Genomic DNA, 24424 nt, shown 5'->3' on the forward strand with positions numbered 1-24424 from the left:
TGTAATAAAAAAAAAACTTTAAATTGACTTTACCCCAATAATGAATGGGTGAAACAGCACTTTTCATATAACAATATCATTTTACCCTCGCAATGTGGATAAATTGTAGAATAATTTCCTGATATCCAATTTATCCAATAGAATAGAAATCTACCACTTAATCAATCACACACTGTTGCGTAAGCTATATTTTATGACGTGAGAGTTTTATTTGATTTTAATCAATAAAAAAGCATAAGGCAAGTAGGAAAGACTGGTATGGAGGAAGGAAAGTTCCACCACGAAATTTTGGAATTAAGCAAAATAATTCCACGTGCTTTGAAATAAGCGTTCCTCAGTAAAAATTGAACTTCAAGGGTCTACGACAGAATTATACCGAAAAACCTCATCAAGATATGCACTAAAAGACATCGCTTCCTCATCGTTTCGCCGATGAACATCGATCAAATTACATGGAAGCCTCACTGAAACTTTAAATTTAACACACTGATATTTAGTAAATCCCATTCCTATACTGAATAAAATATTGATATCAGTAGATTTTATGAGAAATAGAGAGAGAGCACTGCAGCTTTGTGGACGACGGAAGAAACGAAAAGTACTGCTCACTACAACTATTTTTCTGCATTCTACAAACTTACGTCATTCAATTCAAGTCATATTTCTATTCATTTATGGTTTTCGTGTTGAGGATAATAGAAATGAAGGTAATCACTAGTCGCTGTCACTTTTGGCATCACGCTACTAAATAGCGTTTTTGAAATGGCCAGGATTGCTAATATTCACGTAACGCAACGCAAACTCACTGAACACACTGCGCCAAAAATTTCCCAAGAGAAAATTTTCTTTTTTCTTACAACTTTTTTGTAAATTATGACCTAAATTTGACAATTGGGTCCTAATTCACGAGGAAAAAAATCCAAATGAGCTTCTAAAGGCTGTGAAATATTTTTCTGCATATTGATATGAAATACCTTTTGAATACCTTATTATATCATCAATAAAAAAGCAGCACGGATCCAAAGAAAACTTTATAATTTTATCATGCATTATTTGCGGAATGAAATTAGTGGCGAACACAGTTTCAAACGCCTTATGATGTACGATTTAAAAGAATTTGACTAATACCAGGGAAAAATTGGTTGATTGATTAGCTAAGGCAAAAAAAATTGATGGGAGGCCAACTTTTTTATGGTTTTCTCAACTAAATTTTGAGTTTTTTATCATCTCTGAATGTTGGATAACTTTAAAAATTACTTGAAATAAACAAAGCCAACTGCAACGGCGGCGAATATGAAAGACCCTCCCGAGAACCATGATAGAAACGAATGAGTTTCTGAGAAATCATGGATCAAAAAACTAAAAATAGCCCTCGCAATAATAACAGCAAAGTACAAGAACGCAATATTGAAACAGAAGAAAATCCTCCATAAAATTGATGGAATCATATGAGCATCCAAAAAGGCCACGTAGAAATGAACTAGGGTGGAGTCGCTGATTGACTTCAACTGACGACGACTGGGAATATTTATGTCCCGCTTTCATTGGTTTTCGGATTATTATTTTCTTCAGAAATATTCAAGACGATGTTCAATTGCTAAAATTAAATCGCATGAAAATTTATTCAGAACCAATGTTTATTCAAGAAAAAAATAATTCTGATGATGAAAGATATGAAATTCAAAATCAAAAAAATATGCAGAGGTACTTAGCGCGTAGCCGAATTTACTCAAAACATGCTTAGAAGAGTCTGGATGTACACCAGCTGGTACATTCAAAATAGAATCCTACATGACAATGGACCACTAGGAATAGCAGAAAAATAAACTAAAATAAATTTGATGCAATTTCCGTGCCTAATTGTTCTCAGTAAACGGTACTCTCCCCTCTTCAACTCTCGGGGCTCTGAAGGTGAGCTGTCGGCGCTATAAAAATAAATTACGTCAGGTGAAATGAAAGGAAACCAACGCGTGGAATCTCGCTTCGCGTTGAAGATGGGAAACGGGAGTGGTGGAGGCGGATAGAAAATATCCAGCCACTGCGCATGCGCCGCAGGATGTCGTGGATCCCGTGAACTGGTACCCGTCCTGCGGCGTAGCTCGCCTCTTCCAGTACCTCACCAGAGTTCAAAGGCGTTGCTTCGCTGTCTCCAATCCAACGGAAGTTTAAACAAGTCTCAAGATGGTCAGAGGTGAGTTTTTTAATATTTCGATTTATTTCTCGGAGTATTCTTTTTTTCTTATTAGTGCTACAAATTTACATTTTCTTGAGGGGTGCGTGAAATACAGTGGAGACTTCATCGCGTAATCATTGCCGTGGTAGAAAATGTTATGGAAAAGATTTATCGCTACTTGTGATAGTTAAATTAACCGAGATTGTCGAGAGTAGCTGCAACAATTGTGTCAATGCCCGTTATGGTCAAGCCGGCCGGCCCTCGCGTCCGGTCGTTCTCCACTCCCACTTGCCTTTCCTTGACGACTCTCCCACCCGCCTACGTGGTGGCCGGATAAAAAAGTCGGTTAGGTAAAAGCAAGGAAGCAATTAAAGTGGTGATATTATTTTTTACTAATGAAAATTCATTTGAAAGCGAGTGCAAACCAGTTTCAACGATCATCATCAGGGTGTTTCTAAATGCCCCCTCCCACGAGTTCAAACGTCCACCGCACTAAACTACTCTATTGACAGACGTTATTCTGTGATATTGGCATCAGAATTTCATTCGAAATAATTACTTCCCATGCATTAATCAAAGGTCAAAATGCGGATGAGTAATTTTCCTTATGATTTTTACTACAAGCCTTGGTTTTGGCGAACGTCATAGTCGTGTTTGGTTGTTTGTGCGTCAAGGAATTCATTTCATAAAATGCGGCAATTTGGTAAAATAATAGTGAACATTCAAATGTAAATCGGGCAAAGTACGTAGGACTTAAAGAATTTGGGGTCATGAGACTGTCTGTAAAACAGTTATTCTCCACCTAAAGGTCGCGAACCGAACACGTAAGCCACGCCCCTTGGCATTCTTAGGTCTATGAGGGCTTCCGCCGTGCTGCGGAGGCCACCCTCGACAATGGATATTTATTGAATGAGTGTATGAAACCCCCTGGTTCTATTTTTCAAGTTTTCGTCCCGAGTAGTACGATCATTTGCGCCATTACATGTTGTCCTGTCGAGTAAGAAATGAGGGAGATATGACGATAAATTATTCCGCCTTATGGAACCTTTCTATGCTTATTGGCCATGTATTAATTTTTACTTACGAAATCAAGCAGTGAGAGATGTTTCGTGAGATTTCACCGCCATTAACTCTGCAATCCTCTTCCGAGCGTCTCGTGGCGGCGTTCGGTGAGGTCATCGCCTCTTATTCACTTGAGCTGTCAGTCCTGAATTCCGAGACCGCGGCTATGCGCCGTTGAGAATGTTGATGTGGGCGGCCAAGAAGCGAAATAAAATAGCTCGGAAGAGCGTGTAACTGAAGAGTCGACTTTAAAAATCTGCGATTACTACTGAGGGTGGGAATTACGAAGTCCAACGTAGTTGTAGCCGTAGCACACCTTCACCACTAATGGATTCATCCGGAATGAAATTTTTTATCAAAGATGTCTCACCCGCGATTTGGGTGACAGGAACCTATACTCCTCAAATTAATGGAAATGCCAACCTGCTCAATTTTTCTCTTCCTCTCGATTTCGTAAATATTTTTCTTGCGTACTTTTTCGTTTCTCGCTCAATAGTTTTGAGGCCCCGGAAAGATCGTCCTCTTCACAGCGCAGGGGCGTTCGACTTCAATAATTTTAATGCATTCCAGAGCACATAAGTTTTTGCCAGCCAATAAACCGGTGTCTTCATAATGAATAGTGACGATAATTTAAGCGATCAATTGTTGTTGGGTTGAATTAATGAAGGCGAGTTACGCAAATGCCTCGGTTACCGCGCGGAATAGGCATTGTCTGCATCTTACGTGCTCCCTCACAGTGATGGAAAGGAAGTTTGCGTCAAATGCTTCAGTGTAGTCATCCATTGATTTTTTTGTCTGCCCCATTCATTAAATCAATAGAAAGATTCATCCCCGAGAGTCGTAGCTTATTAAGGTTGGCGCCATTTGTTTATTTATTACGTCAGTGGTAGTAATTCAAGGCGAAGGGGGAGAGGTGTCTTTGAGGGGTGGGAGACTTAGGGAAAATTTTCCGGCTGCGTACGTCCGCCGTAATGCCGGCAGCCACTCCTTGATGGAGCGACCCGCCCCCTTCAGACAGCACACCCGCCCACCCCACCCCTCTTCCCTGCGCCAACGCTACCTTCCCTGCGACAAACAGATGCACATACCGCCTCCACCGCGTCCTTACTATTTCGGAAATACTAGAGGACAATCCTCCGCATTAAACCTTGAATTGTGAAAATTGATCGTTACATAGCGATAGCGTAGTACTATGCAACTAAAGCCTTCACCTGGTCCATCTTCGGGGTCTTACGCTGTTTCGAAGCCAAAAGCTCCTTTGTTGGTTTTGCACTCCTAAAGAAATCAACTAGTTCAACTCGCGAAAGAAAATGTTGCTTACATTTATTTTATTGGCTGCGGTCGAGCGATTGACAAAGATTTCACCACACCTCGTCCAACGATAGACACGATGAAAATAAATAGATAAACTGCAATAGGAAGATCATTAGGGTTCTTCGTTTTTATGAATGGGGTGACACCACAAGCAATCGGATTGATGGCATTCAGCAGCGAATTGGATATTAGACGGAGATATCTTAGAAAAGAAACAAACTGGCAACATGCCCTGATTTTTCATTTAATCATTTTACACTCATGTAACATGGTTTCGCCATTAAGTTCTACTATCAAGGTAAAAAATTATTTCAAGAACCCAACCATGTTTTAAGCAGGGGTCCCTCCAATCACTCTCCTTCATTATCTTCTCTGGAGAAGTTGAAAAATTTGCCCATTGAAAATGGAAGCGAGTAGAGAAACCATAGTCCTCATTTTAAGTATGGAATAAAAGTGAGGAAAGTTGCTTTTTACAGTCGAAATTATTAAAAGGTGTGCCGCGGCTGAAACTGTTATTTTCTCCCTCTGTCGTCGACAACAATACGAATAAATACCTTTAGGATTCACTTCGTAGAGTAATAAATTCGTAGTTGAATAAATCTGAAGTCCTCCACTAAAAATTTAATCATTCACGAGTCATGAGTGCTGACGCGTTCCTCTGTCTCGTCTATCGTCAAGTACAATTTTTTTAGAGGAGTAATACGAATAATTTCACTGAGTGACGGAATGCTTGTGGTTTTGAGGTGAGCTAAATATATTAAATTGTCGACTATGAGAGCAAATTTATTTCCATCAACTTCCGCAGGAATGCTGAATAAAGATTGGGGGACGGCACTGCGTGGCATAGTCATATTCGAAGGGAAGAGTACGAAAATAAAATATTTTTTTTGGCAGGCGTCGATGCGCCGTAGTGATAGGGAATTCTCCGTTAGAAGCGAGATACAAACAGAACCGGCATGCGCTTCTCATTGTGTTCGTAGGGAAGCTAGGTGAGGGGTGTGAGGCCAGTAAACCAAAGGAGGAGACAGCTGCCCTTTCCTCTTACCCCACCTCCATTAGTATGCTTCGCTGAGTCCCTCATTATCGCATGGCTGGTTGACGTGGGAGTGTAACCGTAGAGCTCGCATCGGTGGAACCATTCGCCTTCCACTTGTAACTCCGATGTCGTTCACGACTTGAATTCGCGATAACAAAAGAGAACGATTGCCTTGCCAGCCTCGGCAATCATTTCATACAAATACACTAATCGTCGCGCGTCGTGGGGCGATTTCCGGTGGTGTACAATTATGACGCAAAATCGGAAAAGGAATTTGGCGAAATAAGTATATTATTGCATCCGGAATACATTTCATTCGCAGCAAGTCCGAAAGTCGACTTGGTTTACCTTCAATTTTAGAGCTTAGGCAATATCCAGTCGAGTTAGTTTTCCCTCATTTGAGAATTATGATAGTGTGTGCGTACTTCTCAAAGCAACATCCATTTCAAATGCACTCAAAAGTAAATAACGCTGTTCAATTTCTTTTTTAAAATGGGGAATATTAATATAGCTAATAACTTCAGGCTTCAGGGAATATTAATCCGGAGATGAAGAACAATGGGAAATTACCGCATACATTTCCATTGCAATACTTATACCTTCAACATGCTGTCAATAAAGGCTTCAATCCACTATACTTGAATATGATGGCTCGCCTTCTTGCGCTTTATTTTCCTGTAGCAAGTACCAAAAATAATACGATCCAGTACCGGTAGAGTTTCCATCGCTCCATTTGTGATTAAGACACCTCGATGCATCGAGGGAATGCAGACGGTTGAACCATACAAATTTATCTTATGCATTTATTGAACTGATCAAACAAGAGCGTGTGATTAAATTTTGTAAATTGAAGAAGATCGGGTCTCATAAATTCGAAGAAAAAAACATTGATTAATACCAAAATCAGTGATCTAGAGTTAAGAATTTTTAGTATTCTTGGAGAAGAAATAAATCACGTAAGACGGAAAATGTGGCATTCCTTTGCAAGAGTACTTCTGAGCAGTGGCGCAGCGAGGGGGGGGGGTTTGGGGGTTAAACCCCCCCAGGGCTCAGAGAAATTTTTAAGTTTAATCCATTTTACATAATTGAATTGATATTACTAATAGAATAGTGTAAGGATCAATAAAATATCCCTTAGAAAGCCGTAAAACTCACCATTTTGCACAGTTCCGCAAAAAAAATTAATTCATAAAAAAAATTCCGCAATTCATAAATCTCCCACCTACCGTTTATCCTGGTGGGTATTCCATACCCCCACACTCACCGGTATTATTTGCACCTAAACACCCCCCCAAGCCTCAATTCCTAGCTGCGCTCCTGCTTCTGAGAATGTAACGTTTGAAAATTCAGTTGCTTGAAAGTTAAACAGAACTGTTTGTTCGGTTTGATTTCTGGAATGGAGATGATCTCTTCAGTAATTTGGTATGTTTGAATTGAGAATTGTTGATTTGCAATGTACGTAATTTAAGAGGGGCGATTCGGAAGACTGCTAATGAGTTAGGATGAGAGGGAAGGACAGCAACGTAGAGTAAAAGGCCAACCACCGCACGCCCCCTTTATATTTTCGTCAGTGACGGCGGGGCGCGTCGTCGCCAGGCTGATTTCTGAGAAGCCGCGCTCACAGGGAGTGCCGATGGAGGAGCGGCACGCGCTGCGGAGGGGAGCGAGGGGAATTCTACGCCCACTTATAAATAGACCTTGCAATCCACTCCGAAAAATCCATGTCTAGCGAGCGGAATCGAGACCATTGCATGCTTCTCAATGTCAACGCCCAGGAACCCGCGATTTTCGATTCGCATCTACTACGGTTCATGGACAACATTTTCTCCGTTTTCGTCGAATGAATTATTTCCTCAATTTCCACTATTTGATTGGCAGAGAATCATTTTTATAATTCCATGAAGCATAAGAAATTATTTATGAAATCGATAGGTATCAACCGAAGAGAATATTTAGTTTCAAGTGACTAAATAAAACGCAGTGCGTATGCTGCACCTAACCGCCTTTAATATTATCAATCGGAAATGTAATGAAAAATTAAGTATTTTACGAGAAAAATAGTATGGAAGTGAATTACTATACCGTGTACACTGTTTATATAAGTAATTAAAAGATATATGAAAACCCGAAAAGTGATCATTCAAATAAAGGTCATAGCGAGCAGAACGGTGCTTATGGATGTCATCCCCCTCCCGAAATTTAGGGAGGATGCAGCTATCTACCTACCTACATATGTAGGTATACCCTCCGATTTAACGCCACAGGAAAGATTCCCCTCTCAAAAATGTCCTCCCGATTTTTTTCTGGCTACAAATTATCCATAATGCCTTAAATTGCTCTTAACTTTGCAGTTTATTCGACCGTTACGTCGTTAAACTTAACTAAAAAAAACTAATTGTAAAGTCGACGCAGCGTCTTGCGCTAACATAAAAGCTATTCACAAATACTCTGGCTTCAACTTGCCAGCTAAAACCACTTATCGCGATGAGGAAATCTCTTAATAAATCTGCCATGCCTAACTTGATATCAGCACATGCTCTGCCTTTCAAAGTAAATGATCAATTTTTCTCCCTAATGCTAAGAAATAAAAAATCTAAGATATTTGGGAGCAAATTAAAACGGGGGGTTTCCTAGGTTAACATAAAAATGGTAATCATATACGTGGTTATCCAACGCAACCTTTTACCTCGTCATTTAAAGCATAATGAGTGTGCGTTTCATTTTTATCTAATCGTCCACTGGACGAAGAGCAATGGATGACCTTTAAGCGCCACGAATGTTCCCCCCGAAAGAACTATTCATCGTCATTCAAGCGTCCGCAATGATAGTTGGACTTGAAAATAATTTACATGACGTAATCCTTCATTTCAGCTGATTTCTTATTCGGGTTATTAACGAAAAATTAGAATGTCAAATCTCTGTTGACTACTTGACCACGTTTTCCCAATCTAGTGTCCCCACTGTTCGATCCAATTCTCAATGTGTCTGTTATTTACCTCCTTGAAAATGATAAAAAAATTCATGGAAAATTCATGCCAAGTAACCTGGGGCTTAAACTGATTTAATCCATATCGGAAACTAGGAGCTAACCCTAACGGCAAAGGTTGCAATTTCTCAATCATATTAGGAAAACTTGAAGGAAAGTCTGTGTCAAAGGCGCATTCTCATGCAGTTTCGCTGTTTGGTTTTATTACAGGGAAAATATCAAAGTTTTAGATGTTGAATAGCGAACTTGAATGGATTGGGGAGGGAGATGCTAACAGGTTTCTAAGCTTCGCGTCATTCTCCTCAATTATGACGCGAATGCTTCGAAATCAATAGCGATCGTATCTGCAGCGCCTGTTGTATAAGAAAAATAGTGAATTTTAAAAATAGATTTAGGAGAAGTGAAATGTGGGCCTTTCTTGTACGCGAGACATTTTTAGGCTATGTAGTACCACTAAGTTTCTAGAGATTAGAGTAGAATTCCCTCAGAGGGATTTTATAGTCAAGATATCCACTAAGACAACAAGAAGAGAAAATATTGCTTTAGGAAAATTTTCAATCCCATTTCATCTCCGGACAAAGAATGAAGATCTTCCTTCTTTTATAAATTCAAATAGCGAGACATGAATGTTAGTTTTAACGTCAGCAATTTTCTCTCTCGTTCACTTCTAAAAATACCTGCCCCGTCTGTAGTCTATTTTTTAAGGCATATCGAGTTATAATCATGACATAGGGACTCGTCACGCAGTATCCTGTAATTTCCTAGCTTTAGGCTGGAAAGAGTTCCTAAGACCGAAGTCCGTCGTCTCTAGGAACCAAAGTACTTTTAAATCCCATGCATTTCCCTTTATTTCAATCAAAAGCCGTGGATGAAATTCTTCCATTCAAATTCTAGTATGTTAATTTGCCTTCAAATATGTCTGGAAGGAGACTGCATTAGGTAGTGGCCCATTGGAACAAGAGATCCTCCCTCGGTACAGTGATGGCTTTGCTTTCACCGCTTGAGAATATCTCGAGGAAGCGAGCTCTCTCCCCATAGTTGCCTCAAGGAATTCTCGGCTCCCTTAGGGTGTGACTCGCCAGCACGCGTTGGTGGGAAAACGAGTCTGTGTGCACGCGTAGGCGACGAAGAAACTCCCGCCGCCCGTTTCGCCCCTTACATAGAGTAAACCTCACCAGACCACCCCACTTAAATCAATATAGTAGCAAGGGAATATCCCAAATGAGAAGAGCCTAAGGTCTTCGCCAGGGGTCAATAAAATGCTCGACAGATAAAGACGTCGCGTCGTGCTGTACTTGGCCTGCAGCAAAGTTTGTTGCATCTAGGACACATGAAATTACAGATGCTATGCAGGGGAAGTCACCACAACTTCCGTGACTTGAATGGCAGTGGCATCTAAAACAGCAAAGAAAAGATGAGAAAAAATGTTTCCAGGGACTGCGTAAATATTTTCTTTTCACATATTTAGGCTTATTTTCATCCATTAATGTCTTTCCAATGAATTTGCAATTTTATATTGCGTAAAATCGTCGGACGGATTTTTTTCATCGGCAAGATGAAATTAACAAAAGGTTTTATATATAAGCCCGAAATAAGGCCTCAAAGCCTTGATGCGCGTATGAAAATAACTAATACTCATGCAGTCCGATGTAAGTTTTATTACTGAAATTTCCCGTGTATAATCAGTGACAAGCAACAATCACTTTCTGAGTGGAATTAAATTTAGTCGGGCTAAAACAGAACTCAATGACATACTCTTCCAAGAACTATTCCTTTAAATAGTTCCCAGAATCACCTCACTGTAAACAATCGACGGGACGTCATTAAATCTGACTACGGAAGTTAGTGATTCGGATAAAAGTATTGCAACAACAGATATGCTAAGTTCTAGAATGGGAATGAGTCAGTTCGTCAAAAAAAGCTAAAATTAGTAAATGTAGGAGATTCTCAGAGCACTCTGTTCTTTTAAAAAGTAGTGCCTACGTCAGTGTGTCGATGACGGTGGAATGCAGACGAGGGGCAATGAATGAGGTGCGAGAGGCGGGGGGGGGGGATGTCCGGTTACGAAGGAAAGATGGCCGCCTCGTGCAGGAGAGGCGAGGACGAGGGTGATTTCTGTGGAGGATGACGGCATGGCGGCCTTGACTCCTCGGCCGAGCGGGGGCAGAGAGGGTGTGGGGTTGGCGCGAGTGGGAAGAGGGTCGCGTGCAGTACTCGGGTCTTAGCGTTGAGGGCGAAGGCGGTCTGCTTGCTGCTCGGGCGGCGGTGACTCACTCGTTCATGCGACAGATACGAGACCTCCCACCCATTCAGATCACTGGGGCACCTTGATTTAAACGTATGCGAATTCATTAGATTGTATTATCGTCGGCAGTTTTTACAAGAGGTAGTCACGTTTGACCAGTGGCGGATACAGAAAAAACTCTTCAGGGGGGCGCAAAAGATATCTTGAGCTACCTTCACTTTTATCGTAATGAAAAATTGTCAAGTCACTAGGAAAGTTTGGGAAAGTTATATTTAAGCTGATCATACATATATTCAAGACAATTCCGTCTTATGATATAAAAAAATGTGAAGATTGTGGTCCTGCAATGTTCGGCAATGCGGGCAGCCCCGCAGGGGAGGGGGAAGCCCCCCTTATGTATCCGCCACTGGGCTTGACAAACCCTCGAGGAATAAATCGAAGATTTCGCCCAGAGTTCTAAAAATACTTTGAAATTAGCAAACAATTTGAAGCCGGGAAAATCGAAGAGCCTTAGACCAGGGGCGCAACTAAAAATTAAGTGTTTTAGGCGCAACCAATACTTAGGCGTGTGCGGGTATTGCATACCCGTCAGGTAAGCAGGCGTTGCGTGGGCCCTCCTTCAGAAAATTTTTAAGACTAATGGTTCAAAATGGCGATTTTTACGGCTCTGAGGGATATTTGATTGATCCTAACACTATTCTATAAGTAATACTGATCCAATTAAGTAAAATGGATTAAACTTAAAGATTACTCTGAGCTCTGGGAGGGGGGGGGGTTTAACCCCCAAAACCTTCCCCCCGCTGCGCCACTGCCTTAGACTTCTCACGAGGGAAGGGGACCAAAATAACTGATTCAAGATTATCTCTGAAAAAAGTGTAGCGGCTACAATGAAATTAGTGAGCTCCCAGAGTGAAGGGTTGAGGGCTAAAGTTGAGGGCCCTCTTATCGTTATGATCGGAATGAACGGACCACCAAGAATAGGGTGGTTTCCTATTATTTTTTTATTGCCTAAATCGAAAGATTATTACTCCTGGAGTACGTATTTCACGCTTTTAGATTTTTAAATGACTATATCTATTTTTCGCGATTAAATGAAAAGTGAAAATTTTCAAGCGCGCGAAAACGCGACGCGTAAGTATGAATGCCGGGAAATCTCTTCGTGTGACGTATTTCTGGTTCCCGCTGCTGCCCTGAGAGGTGACCTTGAGGCAAGGCTTAGCGCTGATACGACGCAGGCTGCTAGCGGGTAGCCGAGTACCCTGCTGGCTGGTAGCGCTTTGCTTAAATAAGGATTATTAATACCTTATCAAACGAGGAAAACTTTCCGACCTTAGCCAGTTATAATAATAGTGATTATTAAGGCATGTTTCCCTGAGCTCTGCGCCTCATGCATGCATTGGTAACCTCAGACGATGTATAACTCCTATCTTCTCGTATAGAAACTAGGTCCCTGTGACATCACGTGGAGTGGCATCGCATGGGCGCCAATCAGGTCCTTTTCAAATGAGGATAAAAATGGACCATTGCCATTCGTCTAAACCGGTATTTCTAAAACGAAATAATTTGTATATTATGAATACACTAATGGTGGGTAACGAATCGCAATTGATGCCTTTCGTTTTCTTTGACAAAGGAAACTACCCTATTGGAAGACCAGCCCACCCACCCCTTCACCCATCCATGTAGAATACGGTTTCACCAAATTTCCATTCGGCGATTAAAAAGAAAGATAGTATTAAAACTTTTGACTTTCATATACTTAATCAGGGACAGGCTCTTTATCCCATCCCTCTAGGGTACGGTCTCACTAAAATCTAAATGTATTTATTAAATAATGGTAATAAATGAAAATTTCGTTATTTCCACGCAAATATTTTATTTCGTAAAACGGCACTCGGCGGAAGCAGTTAAAATCGGTAGCGTATACGATTTTGTAGTTGTCGGTCTTGCCATCGCTTTTCTTTATCCAGAAGAAGAAAAAAAATACTACCATCGCGCTTGGCTCGTGGCAGCCCATACCCGCCCTAAGCGCCCGCAATTTCTTCTTCTTGAAGTGCAGTTACCCTGTTAGCGGCATCAGGAAAACTTAATTTTCGACATGGTGAAAATCAACGGTTGATAACTAAAAGCAGAGAGAAAAGGCTCGTCTTTCTCCTGCGAGAGCACTTTGAAATACGTATCTATCTGCTTCACCATCTCCTAAATATTTTTGTTCCTAAAGAGCCACGTTACAGTTGAAGAGTAAATAATCATGTCTAAAATAAAAATATACCTCAATATAGTAATAAAAATCTTACGCGGTAATTAATGCTTGCGATGGAAGTACCTCCCAGTCCTGGAATCGGTGACTTAGTCAGCGTGCTACGATAATCTAACGAGAGGCGAAAAGAGGATGATATCAGTCACCCAAATGAGGTTTGGCAAGAGATCTATAACATACAACAATTGCATTAAGATGAGATTGACATACGTTGCGAAACTAAACGTGATGACGTGAGACCAACGGGTAATCTCGGCTATCCCACACAAAAACATGCGCGACCATCGTCGATCTGACCGAATCAGGTAAAATTCACTTAATATATTCATCCCTTCCATGACTACCAACTGGGAGACTTCCAACAGCTATCAGTTCCGGGGCACTAGATTTCCGAACAGCCCTAAAAAAATGTGATTATATTATTGCTCGGGAAGTATCATTTTGAGGTTTGAAGAATATAACTTCGCATTTTCACATAAATACATGGTGGGAAAATTTACTCACTGCTTTGATGAAAAAGTAGGCGAATATTTTCCCCGTAGTGAGGAGTGTCCATTGTGGCCTTATTTTCGGTATGGTTGTAACCCATAGGCAGGAAAGTAACACAGAATCAAGCAATAACTATGGAAAAAAGGTATGATAAGAACAACCTGTGGATAACATTTAAAATTAGGATGAGCCCACACGGTACCGCATACAGAAAAAAATTGTCAGCGAGCGCATTTTCTTACCATCCTTGAATCTGATTATTTTCCACCACCGGAAAACCTTCACATTAATAGCGGAATTTTTTGCTGTAAGAGTAAAATTTGGGTAAATAAGAGGATGTCTGTTTGTCTATCCGCTATGCGTTTCCATACGGCAGAATGGATTGCGACCGAAGATAGTACATGGTATCTCATGCTTCCGAACCCCGTAGTGCTACTTAAGCTTGCGTCCTTCGACACGTTTTCTCATTACCATTTGTTACGTCACATCATAAAAATCTGCGATTGGTATCCTGCCAGGCAGGTACACCTCTTGACACGTTCAAAGGGTAAGCATAACTCACAGGATACTCCACTCGCCAATACTCTGTGCAAACCTTTTTGCTGGGGTATGCATTCACACGATGTTGTTGGTCTATCCACGTACGCAAACATAACTATCAATGTTGTGTAGTGGTATATAAGCTGATCTCTTGCATGGAAATAGTTTTTACCATTGTTTACTTATAAGTCTTCTGCTCACCATCTTACTTCAATTTTGAGTCTACCATGGGATAAATTGGGGGTTTCAAGTTTCCCACTTCTCTGGGTACTATCCTTCCTGAGCCACATCTAGTGACCTGCTAGTTTGCTGATAAAGGAAATCTCGATGATATTTTATGTAATTTCCTAGAATACCACTGGGTGGACTATGATTATTTACTTCACACAGTTTATATTCTATACTAGCCATTCTATGCTACACAGATTATATAGGAAATTGCCACATAAAAGCTGTTATTTTTAAACTCCATACCTCACCCTGTATTTTGGAAATCATAACCTAAGTGAGTGCTGATTGCTAACTGAAATGCTCTTTTCTTACAGAGATCCAAACAGAGGACAGGTTGGAATATACCTTTTTCCCATTGAATCATGGATCCTTAAGATTTCGCGTGAAGGCAGCCAATGATGCTCATGTAGCATTAACCACTGGTCCAAGTGAAAGTGAGCCAATCTATGAGATCTTCCTGGGCGGATGGGGAAACACGAAGTGAGTAAAAATTTGAAGTCATGAGTGAACTGCAAACCTCTCCATCATCAAGTATTTCTAGGAGCTTGCTAAGGGGAAGGTAAACAAAATGTCATCAAAAGTAACTAGTGTCTGGGCAGTCTTGCCCCCTTCCTTTGAATATATTTCACATTAGGACCCAATGAAGGAGCAATTGACCCCACTAAGAACTGGCCTGGCCTGTTGTTGAACCAATGGAGCTACCATCCATTGATTATTTAGGTCTGGTCAGATTTCCGATCACCAAAATTTAGCAACACATCACAGCAATCAATTATACATATATTAATTTTGATCTCCCTTTGATAGCAATTCCATTTTACATGAAGGGAAGCTTTCTTGGATGCAGGGGTCACGTTCCCATATAATTTTATATTGCATAAATACAAATATAAATCTTTGAGGAAAGTATAAATTATGCACATTCAAAAAGGAAGCAACACCCCATGTAAAATGTAGTCAAAGCAAATTCTATGCTTATTATTACACCATTTGCACAAAATGCCTCTACCAAAATATGAATCTAGATTGGATGCCTTTAGGGAAGAGGGAGGCATGATAAGGGATAGAGACATGTGTATCTCCCCACACCCCTACAGTGGTTTCTACTCCAATGATTACGAATTTATTGGTTTTGGTAGGTCCTTCAAAGATAATGCACAAACTATAACATTCCTTTCAGCAATGGAAATTATCTGACCTCCCAATGCCTAGACACCTCTCAAACCTACCTGTTGCTTCTCGCTGTGTTCATACATTGAAGTAGATATTTTAATTCCATTTTGATCCTAGTTTTTTTCTTACCACATTCTACCCCAACCATTTGTTTTTATGATCCCTTACCTTTCAAATATATTGCACTTACTTTTCCTGAAAATGTAAGCTGAGCTATCCTATATTTGTATGCAACATTTTTTTTACCTTTCATATGGGATGACTGTTTTCTCATGCTTTCCATGCATGTCAGTTGTGTGTGAAAGAATTGAAATATGTATGTATACCATTCTTCCAGATCTGCTTTGCGCCGTGATCGCCAAAAGCCTGATAAAGCTGAAGCTGAGACCCCCAATGTAGTGACAGCAGATGAGGAGCGTGAATTTTGGATTAAATGGAATGATGGAACCATTCAGGTTGGGCATGGTGGACAAGCTTCACCTTTCCTGGAGTATGCTGATCCTGATCCCTTCCCCATTGGTCACTATGGTGTCAGAACTGGTTGGGGTGCCACTGGTCAGTGGGTCGTTGAGGGTAAGTCTTCATTGGTTCTGACAAGATCTGTACATCAATGAATGTATAAATTCATAGTACATTTGGCAATCCCAAGAGTAAGATGATCAATTGAATTTCAACATTAATCCTTACAAGTAAGGTTCCATTATTTCACAAATTTTTCATATGACCTCATCTATTTGGTATTGATGGCTTGATGCCTTCTGTTTTAACGGCAACCCTGTGATTATTACTTTTATTTTTAAACTACCCTCTAGCACCCCACTTGGTAACATTGTCGGTGATCGTGTCTTTTGTATACCATATTTTACCTTCTCCTCACGGTGTATGTAATTATGTACGCCCAGTAGTGAAATTTAAATTTCCAATTCCTCTTGCAAAATTCTGGAGTGCCTGGTTCTTTTTATATTCAGTGTTGCTCAATATTTATCTCAAGCATTACTTATCACCAAGATTAGAACTCTCCCTTCTTTTTAAGTATCTAGAGAATTTTGAATTTACAGGGCTTGCTGTGGATAACTTGAGGTCATTATTTTAGTACTGATCCATTTCCCATCAATACATTTGACCTATTGTAACCATGTGCAATCGTCCGCTATCATAATTGCCTATTACCAGGCTCACGCACCATCCATTCTCCTGACAAACTGCAGTACGAGTTTTGGCCAATTCCCAGTGGTGCTGTGACACTGGATGTCCGCTGTTCATCCAATGCTCACGTAGCACTCATCTCATCTCCAACTCCTGCCAACCATGAGGCATTTCCCCGAATTGAAGTATTCATCGGAGGGTGGGAAAATATGCGTTCAGCAATTCGACGGGATGGTGTCAAACCTGATCGTGCAACTGCTGAAACTCCAGGAATTGTCACAGATTCTACATTTCAGCGTTTTCGAGTGAAGTGGAATAATGGGAAGGTATCAGTTTTACCTGGAGGGGCAGCATCTGTACCAATCCTAGAGTACAATGATCCAGACCCAGTGGGAGTCACACACATTGGGGTGAGAACAGCTTGGGGATCCAGAGGACACTGGAAGATCAAAGGTCAGCCACATTTTTGTGACTCACAAAACAGCTCCTACGACCTCGATGGGTGAAGCCAATCTTATATGAAAAATTGGCCCACAAATCTCCTTTAATACAATTCTTCTTGACAAGAGGTTTCATAATGGAGCTCTAGATTTTTTTAAGAAAAATGTATTACGGTTTAAATATCTAATCGCATACATTAAACAACCTAACAGAATGGAAAGGTGAATATAGGCATTTAAAACAAAATTTTCCACTCACAAATCACTAACCGGCTCTTTGCTTAATTTAAGTTTTGATTACTCTCTGAAATTCTTGACTGACAATATGAGTTTGATTTATTGCAATCGGCTGCAACAGTGTTTGAACAAATACTTAAGCTGTAACAAAGAAACAAATAGTTATACGTGTAAATAATAGTTTATCTTTTAGCAATGAACAGGTGATAACTACCTCAAGTAAATTTTGTTGATTTTTGTTTCGTCTCGCATAATATGTCATCAATTATATAATTCTATACCATATTTTTTACCTAAGCACATTTTCAACATAGCAGCATTTGAATGCGCTAATGCTCTTGAATCTGAGTCCTCATCCAGAAGTAACGTAGATTCAACATACAATAGAATACACCTTACAATCATTCCACAGTGGATGCCAAGATGAAAAACTTAATGCAAGAGTACAGGCATTGTAGGGATAAATGATATGTAATGCTTTCTTCAGATCACATTTTTATTTGGCAACTATCTTCCTTCTCATGATGTTCAGCTTGGGAGTATTGAGTAGCCGCCACCCATGGCAAAAATCATTTGTTGTAGACGTTAATTCTCCATACAAGTATTACATAAAATTTCAAGAATCACATTTCAATGGACATGTATACATACATGACCTCCTCATGACATACCATTAATTGACTGCATATTTTGTGGGATCACTTAGCTGGGAAGGGAATATTGATTTTGAATGTGTGCTTGTGCAAGAAAGTCACTCATAATTATTGAATTAAGAGTAAACTTGAGGGTATTCAGATTTGTCATTTTTTTTATCTTAACCATTAGTTTATCGTTTTGTTTCTATTCCATATCTCCTCTGTGCGCATGATTCAGTGAAGTGATGTGAGAATGAATGGTTTATTGAATTGAAGTTTTCACGTAACTGAATGGTAATTGTCAGAAAAATCTTTAAAAAGCTGGATTCAGAAGATAAGAAACTTCTTGGCTCTAAAATGTAGTTGTAATTAACTTCATTAGCATAGTTCAACTCTAATTTTGAGACACAATGTTCACCAGCTTCTTAAGGATTTTAAGCTGCTTTAATGTTTCAATATTTATGTATTGTCAGCTAAGATCCATGGTGTTGTGTGAATGCCATCAAGCCTGTATTTATGTGGTTTGTAGTTTTTGCTTGTGTGTTTGATGTGAGTAGATTTCTTTTTCCTGTAAAGAGACTTCCTGATACAAGAAATCGTAGAACGATGTATTCTTCTCGTCAACTCATCTGTCATCTTTGAGATGTCTAATATAACTATAGGTATCAGCACGCTGTATGCTGTAATATTCATGAATTCAATTAGAATTTTCTTTTGCCATATGTTTGGATTGCCTCACTGGTTCTGGAATTGTCAACTTCTAGCCGAGCAACTCATGTGACAATCTTATGATGGTGAGCTTGATAAAATACTTTCCCCATTTTTGTCATCATCTGATCATCTTTCAATTTGGGATTGGCAATTGTATTCAATTATTTATTGATGTTTTTCTTCATTAATATGTTGCTTGGCTTGTTTACCTGGTGTAGTGTGTGAAGTAATACCTATGTTCATGTTATATTTTATGGCTTTACATACCAATAACCTACATATCCACTTGTGTTCATATAGCCCTTGGACTGCTGTGAATGAGCTAATGATTTATCATTGAAAATATATCACTGACAGATTTATGGTAGTTGACAGCCGAGTTATTATGTATGTATGTATATCAATAGGATTTTTATATCAGCTTGTCTATTATTCAAAAAGCATGTTCCTTTCCCTATGGGATGCTTAGAGTGATCACAACTAAAGATTTAATATGGAAATTAATTCTTAGATAACTTATTTTTCTAAATCCATACCCACTCTTTATGTATGTACATGTTTAACCTACATGAAAAATATTGCTATGGTATGTATACTTAGTCTACCTTTAGTGCAACTCTGCTTCATTTAATCTGCACCAATAAAATGTTACATAACCCAAGTGAGAGATCCCAATAGAAGGTGGTTAACATTAGTCATCAACATTAGCTTCATTTGTGGAGCATAATTTGAAAATGATTTTGCAACTGCATGACCAAGGCCAAAGGCACTCAAAATCATATACATATCGGATGATGAAAATCCTTTGTGAATGGTGACACGATTTCAGATTACAGTTTAAAGTACAGGTTACACCTGAGAACAGTGGAAGATTATTGAATTAAATCTATTCTCCAAAAACCTGTTTTCATTGAAGAAAGCTAGTAGCACTGGTTGGCTGGTATTAAAGATTTTCATTGTGAATTTCACGAAGATTTTCATTAAGATCAATTTCAATATCCCCATCAACCTGCCAACCAGTCTAATGCAGCTCAAAATTACCCTCCCACAATTTTTGCCCTCCTTGTTTGGGACATCTGAAGGTGTAAGCTTTAAGGACAACAAATGTATACTTCGCATTGCTTGAGTTATTTTTTGTTCAACCATGCTTTACACAATTGCTCTACTTGTGTGTAGTTAATGTGCTATGCTTCATTAACAGCTACCTACAGCAAAGTATATTTATCTATAATTTGCCACCTTTTCATGTTGAGCTGTTATTTTCAGGGCCACCCAGAAAGGGTCTATTTTCCCATTGTGAACTGGGGCTCCAGAAGGGGCTTCCAGGACACAATTTCAGCATTCCTATAGTTAAAGGTGGGATAAGGGGGGTTTAGAGGCTAAGCTAATGTCTGTGGGTGGTCCTCTTGTATGTTGGCTATGCCAAACAAAATTTTTTCTCTACTTGTAAATTTTTAAGTAATTTTATAAACTTGTCCCTGAACTTCCTTTCCTATGAGACTGACCCTTTCTCTGAGCTTTCGGGTTAATATGCTTAGTTATGCATTCTTTTTATGGCTCTTCAGTAAATTTCCCAAACAAAATAACATCTTTTTACCAAGCAGAATAGCTGTGAATATTTTTTATATTTAGATGGAGAAGTGTGCATTGATAACATTTCCATCATTGCTAAAATGGGACACGAGGTTTTACTGATTAATTCAAACCAATGGAGTAGCCAAAAGGAAATGAAAGTAACATTTTGGAGATAAATAATTTCTGCTGCCAGAAATTTCAGTTGGATACAAAATTAATGCATGATCTAATGTTTCACAGGTCTTAGAAGAAAAATTATCAGTAACAAAATTATTTTTAGTGCTGAAACATAAATTTTGCCTCATATTCATCTCTAATTGTGATTTTCATGAGCTAATTCATTATTATTATTATCCTTTGTCTACAAAACTCCCACTAATTAATTTTATGGAGCAAAATATCAACTAAGCAAATCAATTAAGTCAAAGTGGACTGATTTTATGAACTTGGCCCATCAAAATGCACTACATATTATGGGCTATATATCATAGTGACAATATCTTTCAGAGGGAGATGAGGCAGGCTCTGCTCCAGTGGTAAGCTCTGCTTTCACCTCTGGGCAGTGGGTGGATACAGTGGGTGGAGAAATTCCTTCTGGTGCTTTTGTTGGAGGCCAAGACCATGACTGTGACCTGTTTATTGGCCGTGCCAGTCATAATGATGCTCTGATCCCAGGGAAAGTAAATCCCAACCATAAAGTATGCTATGTGCCATGGGGAGGAGAGGAGCATGGCAAGGAAGAATATCAGGTAAGCTTGTTTCTCTATTATTCCTAGGCCGTATTTAGAAGCACAAGGGTAAGAGATGCTGTGAGGGTTCTGAGTTAATTTTGACGGTGAAGCAATAATTACTCTGGTTTCAACTGTAAAGATCAATGCTTTAAAGTTTCAACTGTAAAGCATTGATCTTTGGATTTTTCTTATTTATAGAAAAATCTTCCAAAATCGTTGGAACAACAAATTATGGTTTCAATAGTAGTGGGCCCTGGTCTCTTTCATAGCAATGAGGGTATTCCCTATCCAACCCTACTACTCCTATCTCTACCCTAGAGATGTCGACGGGCTCCTTATTGCGGTGGCACCTCATTCCTTTTTTCTCCCCTTCCACCCCCCCCCCTTCCCCTCACCCCCCACCTTCCCCTCACCCCCCCTTCCCCTCACCCCCCCCCCCCCCGCCCCCCCTGTGAGTAAGGGCATATCAGTCGTAGTACTGGTTCCCGGTCCCGTTGGTTGTAACCTTCTAAAGACCCCCCCTTTGGTCCTCATTGGTGCCTGCACGTAAAGTATGATATTTTTTGGTCACCATTTAAAAAGTACTCCTAGCTGTATTTTATTTCAAAGTAACACTTCTACAACTTAAAAATGAAACTATTAATGAAATTTTCTACGAAAAAATTCTACCAACTTTTTCTTCTTTAGCAAAGAGTATTTTAAAATAAGACTCAATTTTGTGATATTTAATGACTTGGAGACTGATCGACGTACATGAAATATTATACAATGTATATTTTCAAGCAATACATGCATAGTTGCATCTTTTCAAATCCAGTAAACCTAATCAGCTAAACATTCTTTTCTTTTGGAAGGTATTGTGTGGGACAGATTTGGAATGGATTTCCTCAACTGGCAGCGATATTCCAGCCGGTGCTCTTCCTGGTGGAAATACAGAAGATGGAGAAGTCTTGTACGTTGGCCGTGTTCCACATGAAGGGACCATTACTATTGGAAAGGTAAAGATTAAAGTTTATTTGTAGTTTCATTAACTGTCCTTAATGGCTTCAAATGAGCTAGTAAGGCCTTCCTTATCAGAACGTATTAGCACCATCATAAGAAAAGGAATAGGTGGTATGAGTGAGATAAGGGGGTAAAATATTACAGTATGTTTCTCTTTAATTTACAGCCATTTACAAGTTAGCAAAAAGGATTTTAGGTAACCCTTTGTATTGAATGACATTTCGTCAGACTTTCATTGAAAACCTTCAGACATCCTTAAATACAAAACCTATAAGTGAGAGCTGACACAAGGAAAGAAACCAGCCCTCCTAGCCTGAATTTGTGAAACTCTCATTCCTGTCATTGAGTGTACGGTTAGCTCCTCTCTCCCCTTTCTAAGCCAATCTTTGGGCTTAATCACAATGAATGACGAGAAATTGAAGAAAGATGAAACAGGAATACGTATTATCCTTCAATGATGCACTGAATAGTACAGGCCTTCACGTTGTAGAAATCCATCTTACTGATTTGTGAATGAAAAACTTTGCTGTTTCTACAATTTGGAACTTTATTTTCCAGACTAGTTTCGATACACTGTATCATATTCATAGGACTAGCAGTAAAAGTAGCGTCGTTAATGTGGGTTATATACCAAAGAGGGGAAGAGTGGAAGGGGTGAGGAGGGGAAAGGGGTGGAGTAGAGATGTCTGTAGAGTACTACATTGTTGCCCTTTGCGTAATATGGAAAGCCCCCAATATCAGGACATTAAGTGAAATTGGTGTACAATAGTAATTAGGTTAGTTATTGTGTACTTGAGCATTATCACTTCATTTACTCTTAATGTGTCCACCTTGATCATATTATTAATTAAGTTAGGAAATCTTATTGTACCAACAATATTTACTTTCTCAGGTTCATCCTAGCCATGGCGTTTGCTACATTCCTTATGGAGGCAGTGAACTTGGATTTCCAGATTATGAAGTTCTGGTTTCCAGGTCGGGCTGAAGAGCTTTGGTCAAACCTTATACGAAATTATTTCATGCCATTTGAAGAAAGGAAGCAATTTTTACCAGCACCTCAGCATGCCTCTCATCCATGTTTGCAAGGTGTTACAGCTAGTTGCCTTACATACTTGAAAATTGATATTCCTATTTTCAAGGACATTGTGCTTTAATTGATAGTGTTTAAGCTGAAAAGGTGCTTGTCATTTATCTTCAAAGAATTTTAAAAATAATTATATTTTTAATGTCACGTAGTGATTTAGTTATAATACTGTGCAAATCATCTGGGAATTTGAAGCTGGTAATCAAAAAATATTTTTTGAATTGGAATTGTTAAATGCATACTGCATGCACAATTAAAGAAGAGCACTCACTGGAGAGGGAAGGTTAATAAAATATGTTATAAAGATGCAGTTCAGTTTTATTCTTCAGCAAGTTTTAAAGAACTTTTAAATTTCTCTGAGGCTTCGGGGGTGGGGATCTATCCCCTTACACCTCTAACAGTTACGCCACTGAAGTACTTTATAAGTACTACACACTACTTGGGAAAATTGTAACGGGCTTTATCAAAGGTATGGGTTACAAGTGAAATATTTACTATACTGTTGTTGTTTAGATAACATTATCTTAATCATTGGCATTGAAGTCAACAGAAGTAACCATGAATTTTACACTAAAGCAAGAAAAATACTGTTTAAGAAAAAGAAATGGCGTAGATGACAAATTACTAAGAATTAGAGAATTCAGGGATTAACATAAACGTATTTTTGCCTGAGAATGTTGCTAAATTTTTACCAGTGCCACGAAAGTGGCTGGACCTGCAAGGTTGGCTTATCAATATTGTATATCGATGGCTAAGTTATAACAACACATATCTTAAATTCAGCCAGTTTGAAACTGGTATCTTAAACAAAGTGTAATAACATTTTAAAAAAGTACAATACAAGCAAAAAACAACTCTTTCTTAGCAAATGAAGGCTTCTTTTTCAGTTTTATAAACTTTTGGTTTTTAATTTCAGTGTACAAGTAAAAAAAATTAAGTTTTTTTCTCACCTGAAAAGTTGCTATTTTTTGAGACACATGTTAGAACTTAGCCATCGATGTATAAAGGCCTGTTTACACGATACATTAACACGTACGAGTTAATGTACGTTTGCGTGAATGATTTTTGTGGACCGGAACGGAACATGTACGAATGCATGAACCAAATTAGAACAGGTTCTATTTTCTGTGCATGCATTCGTACAAGTTGGGTGGTTACACGGTGCATTTTGGCGTTCATTCTCGCGTTCATACATTTAGACATTAACCCGTACGTGTTAATGTACCGTGTAAACAGGCCTTTAGTCATACTATCATCATAAAATTGAGTGGAATCTTTGTCGGGGCATGAGCATGAGTCAAACGGATGGAGAGCTTTCTTTGCCTTGTCGAGAATTCTAGTGCAAACTAAGATG

The 24424-nt window shown here is 39.3% G+C and overlaps 1 protein-coding gene across 2 annotated transcripts; it reads left to right on the top strand.

Annotated features, from left to right (window-relative positions):
* The first annotated feature begins 2083 nt into the window (after positions 1 to 2083).
* Positions 2084 to 23377, top strand: LOC124157929 (C3 and PZP-like alpha-2-macroglobulin domain-containing protein 8). Of its 2 annotated transcripts, XM_046533027.1 has the most exons (7): positions 2084 to 2191; positions 14651 to 14816; positions 15847 to 16082; positions 16683 to 17108; positions 20761 to 21002; positions 21839 to 21982; positions 22879 to 23377. In XM_046533027.1, exons 1-7 carry the CDS (start codon positions 2182 to 2184, stop codon positions 22969 to 22971), a joined length of 1317 nt encoding a protein of 438 aa, XP_046388983.1. In that variant the 5' UTR covers positions 2084 to 2181; the 3' UTR covers positions 22972 to 23377. The 2 variants fall into 2 exon arrangements, with proteins under 2 accessions (XP_046388983.1, XP_046388992.1); XM_046533036.1 differs by lacking the exon at positions 16683 to 17108.
* The last annotated feature ends 1047 nt before the right edge of the window (positions 23378 to 24424 follow it).

Source organism: Ischnura elegans, chromosome 1, assembly GCF_921293095.1.
Source record: "Ischnura elegans chromosome 1, ioIscEleg1.1, whole genome shotgun sequence".
In the NCBI taxonomy this organism is placed as follows: Eukaryota; Metazoa; Arthropoda; class Insecta; order Odonata; family Coenagrionidae; genus Ischnura; species Ischnura elegans.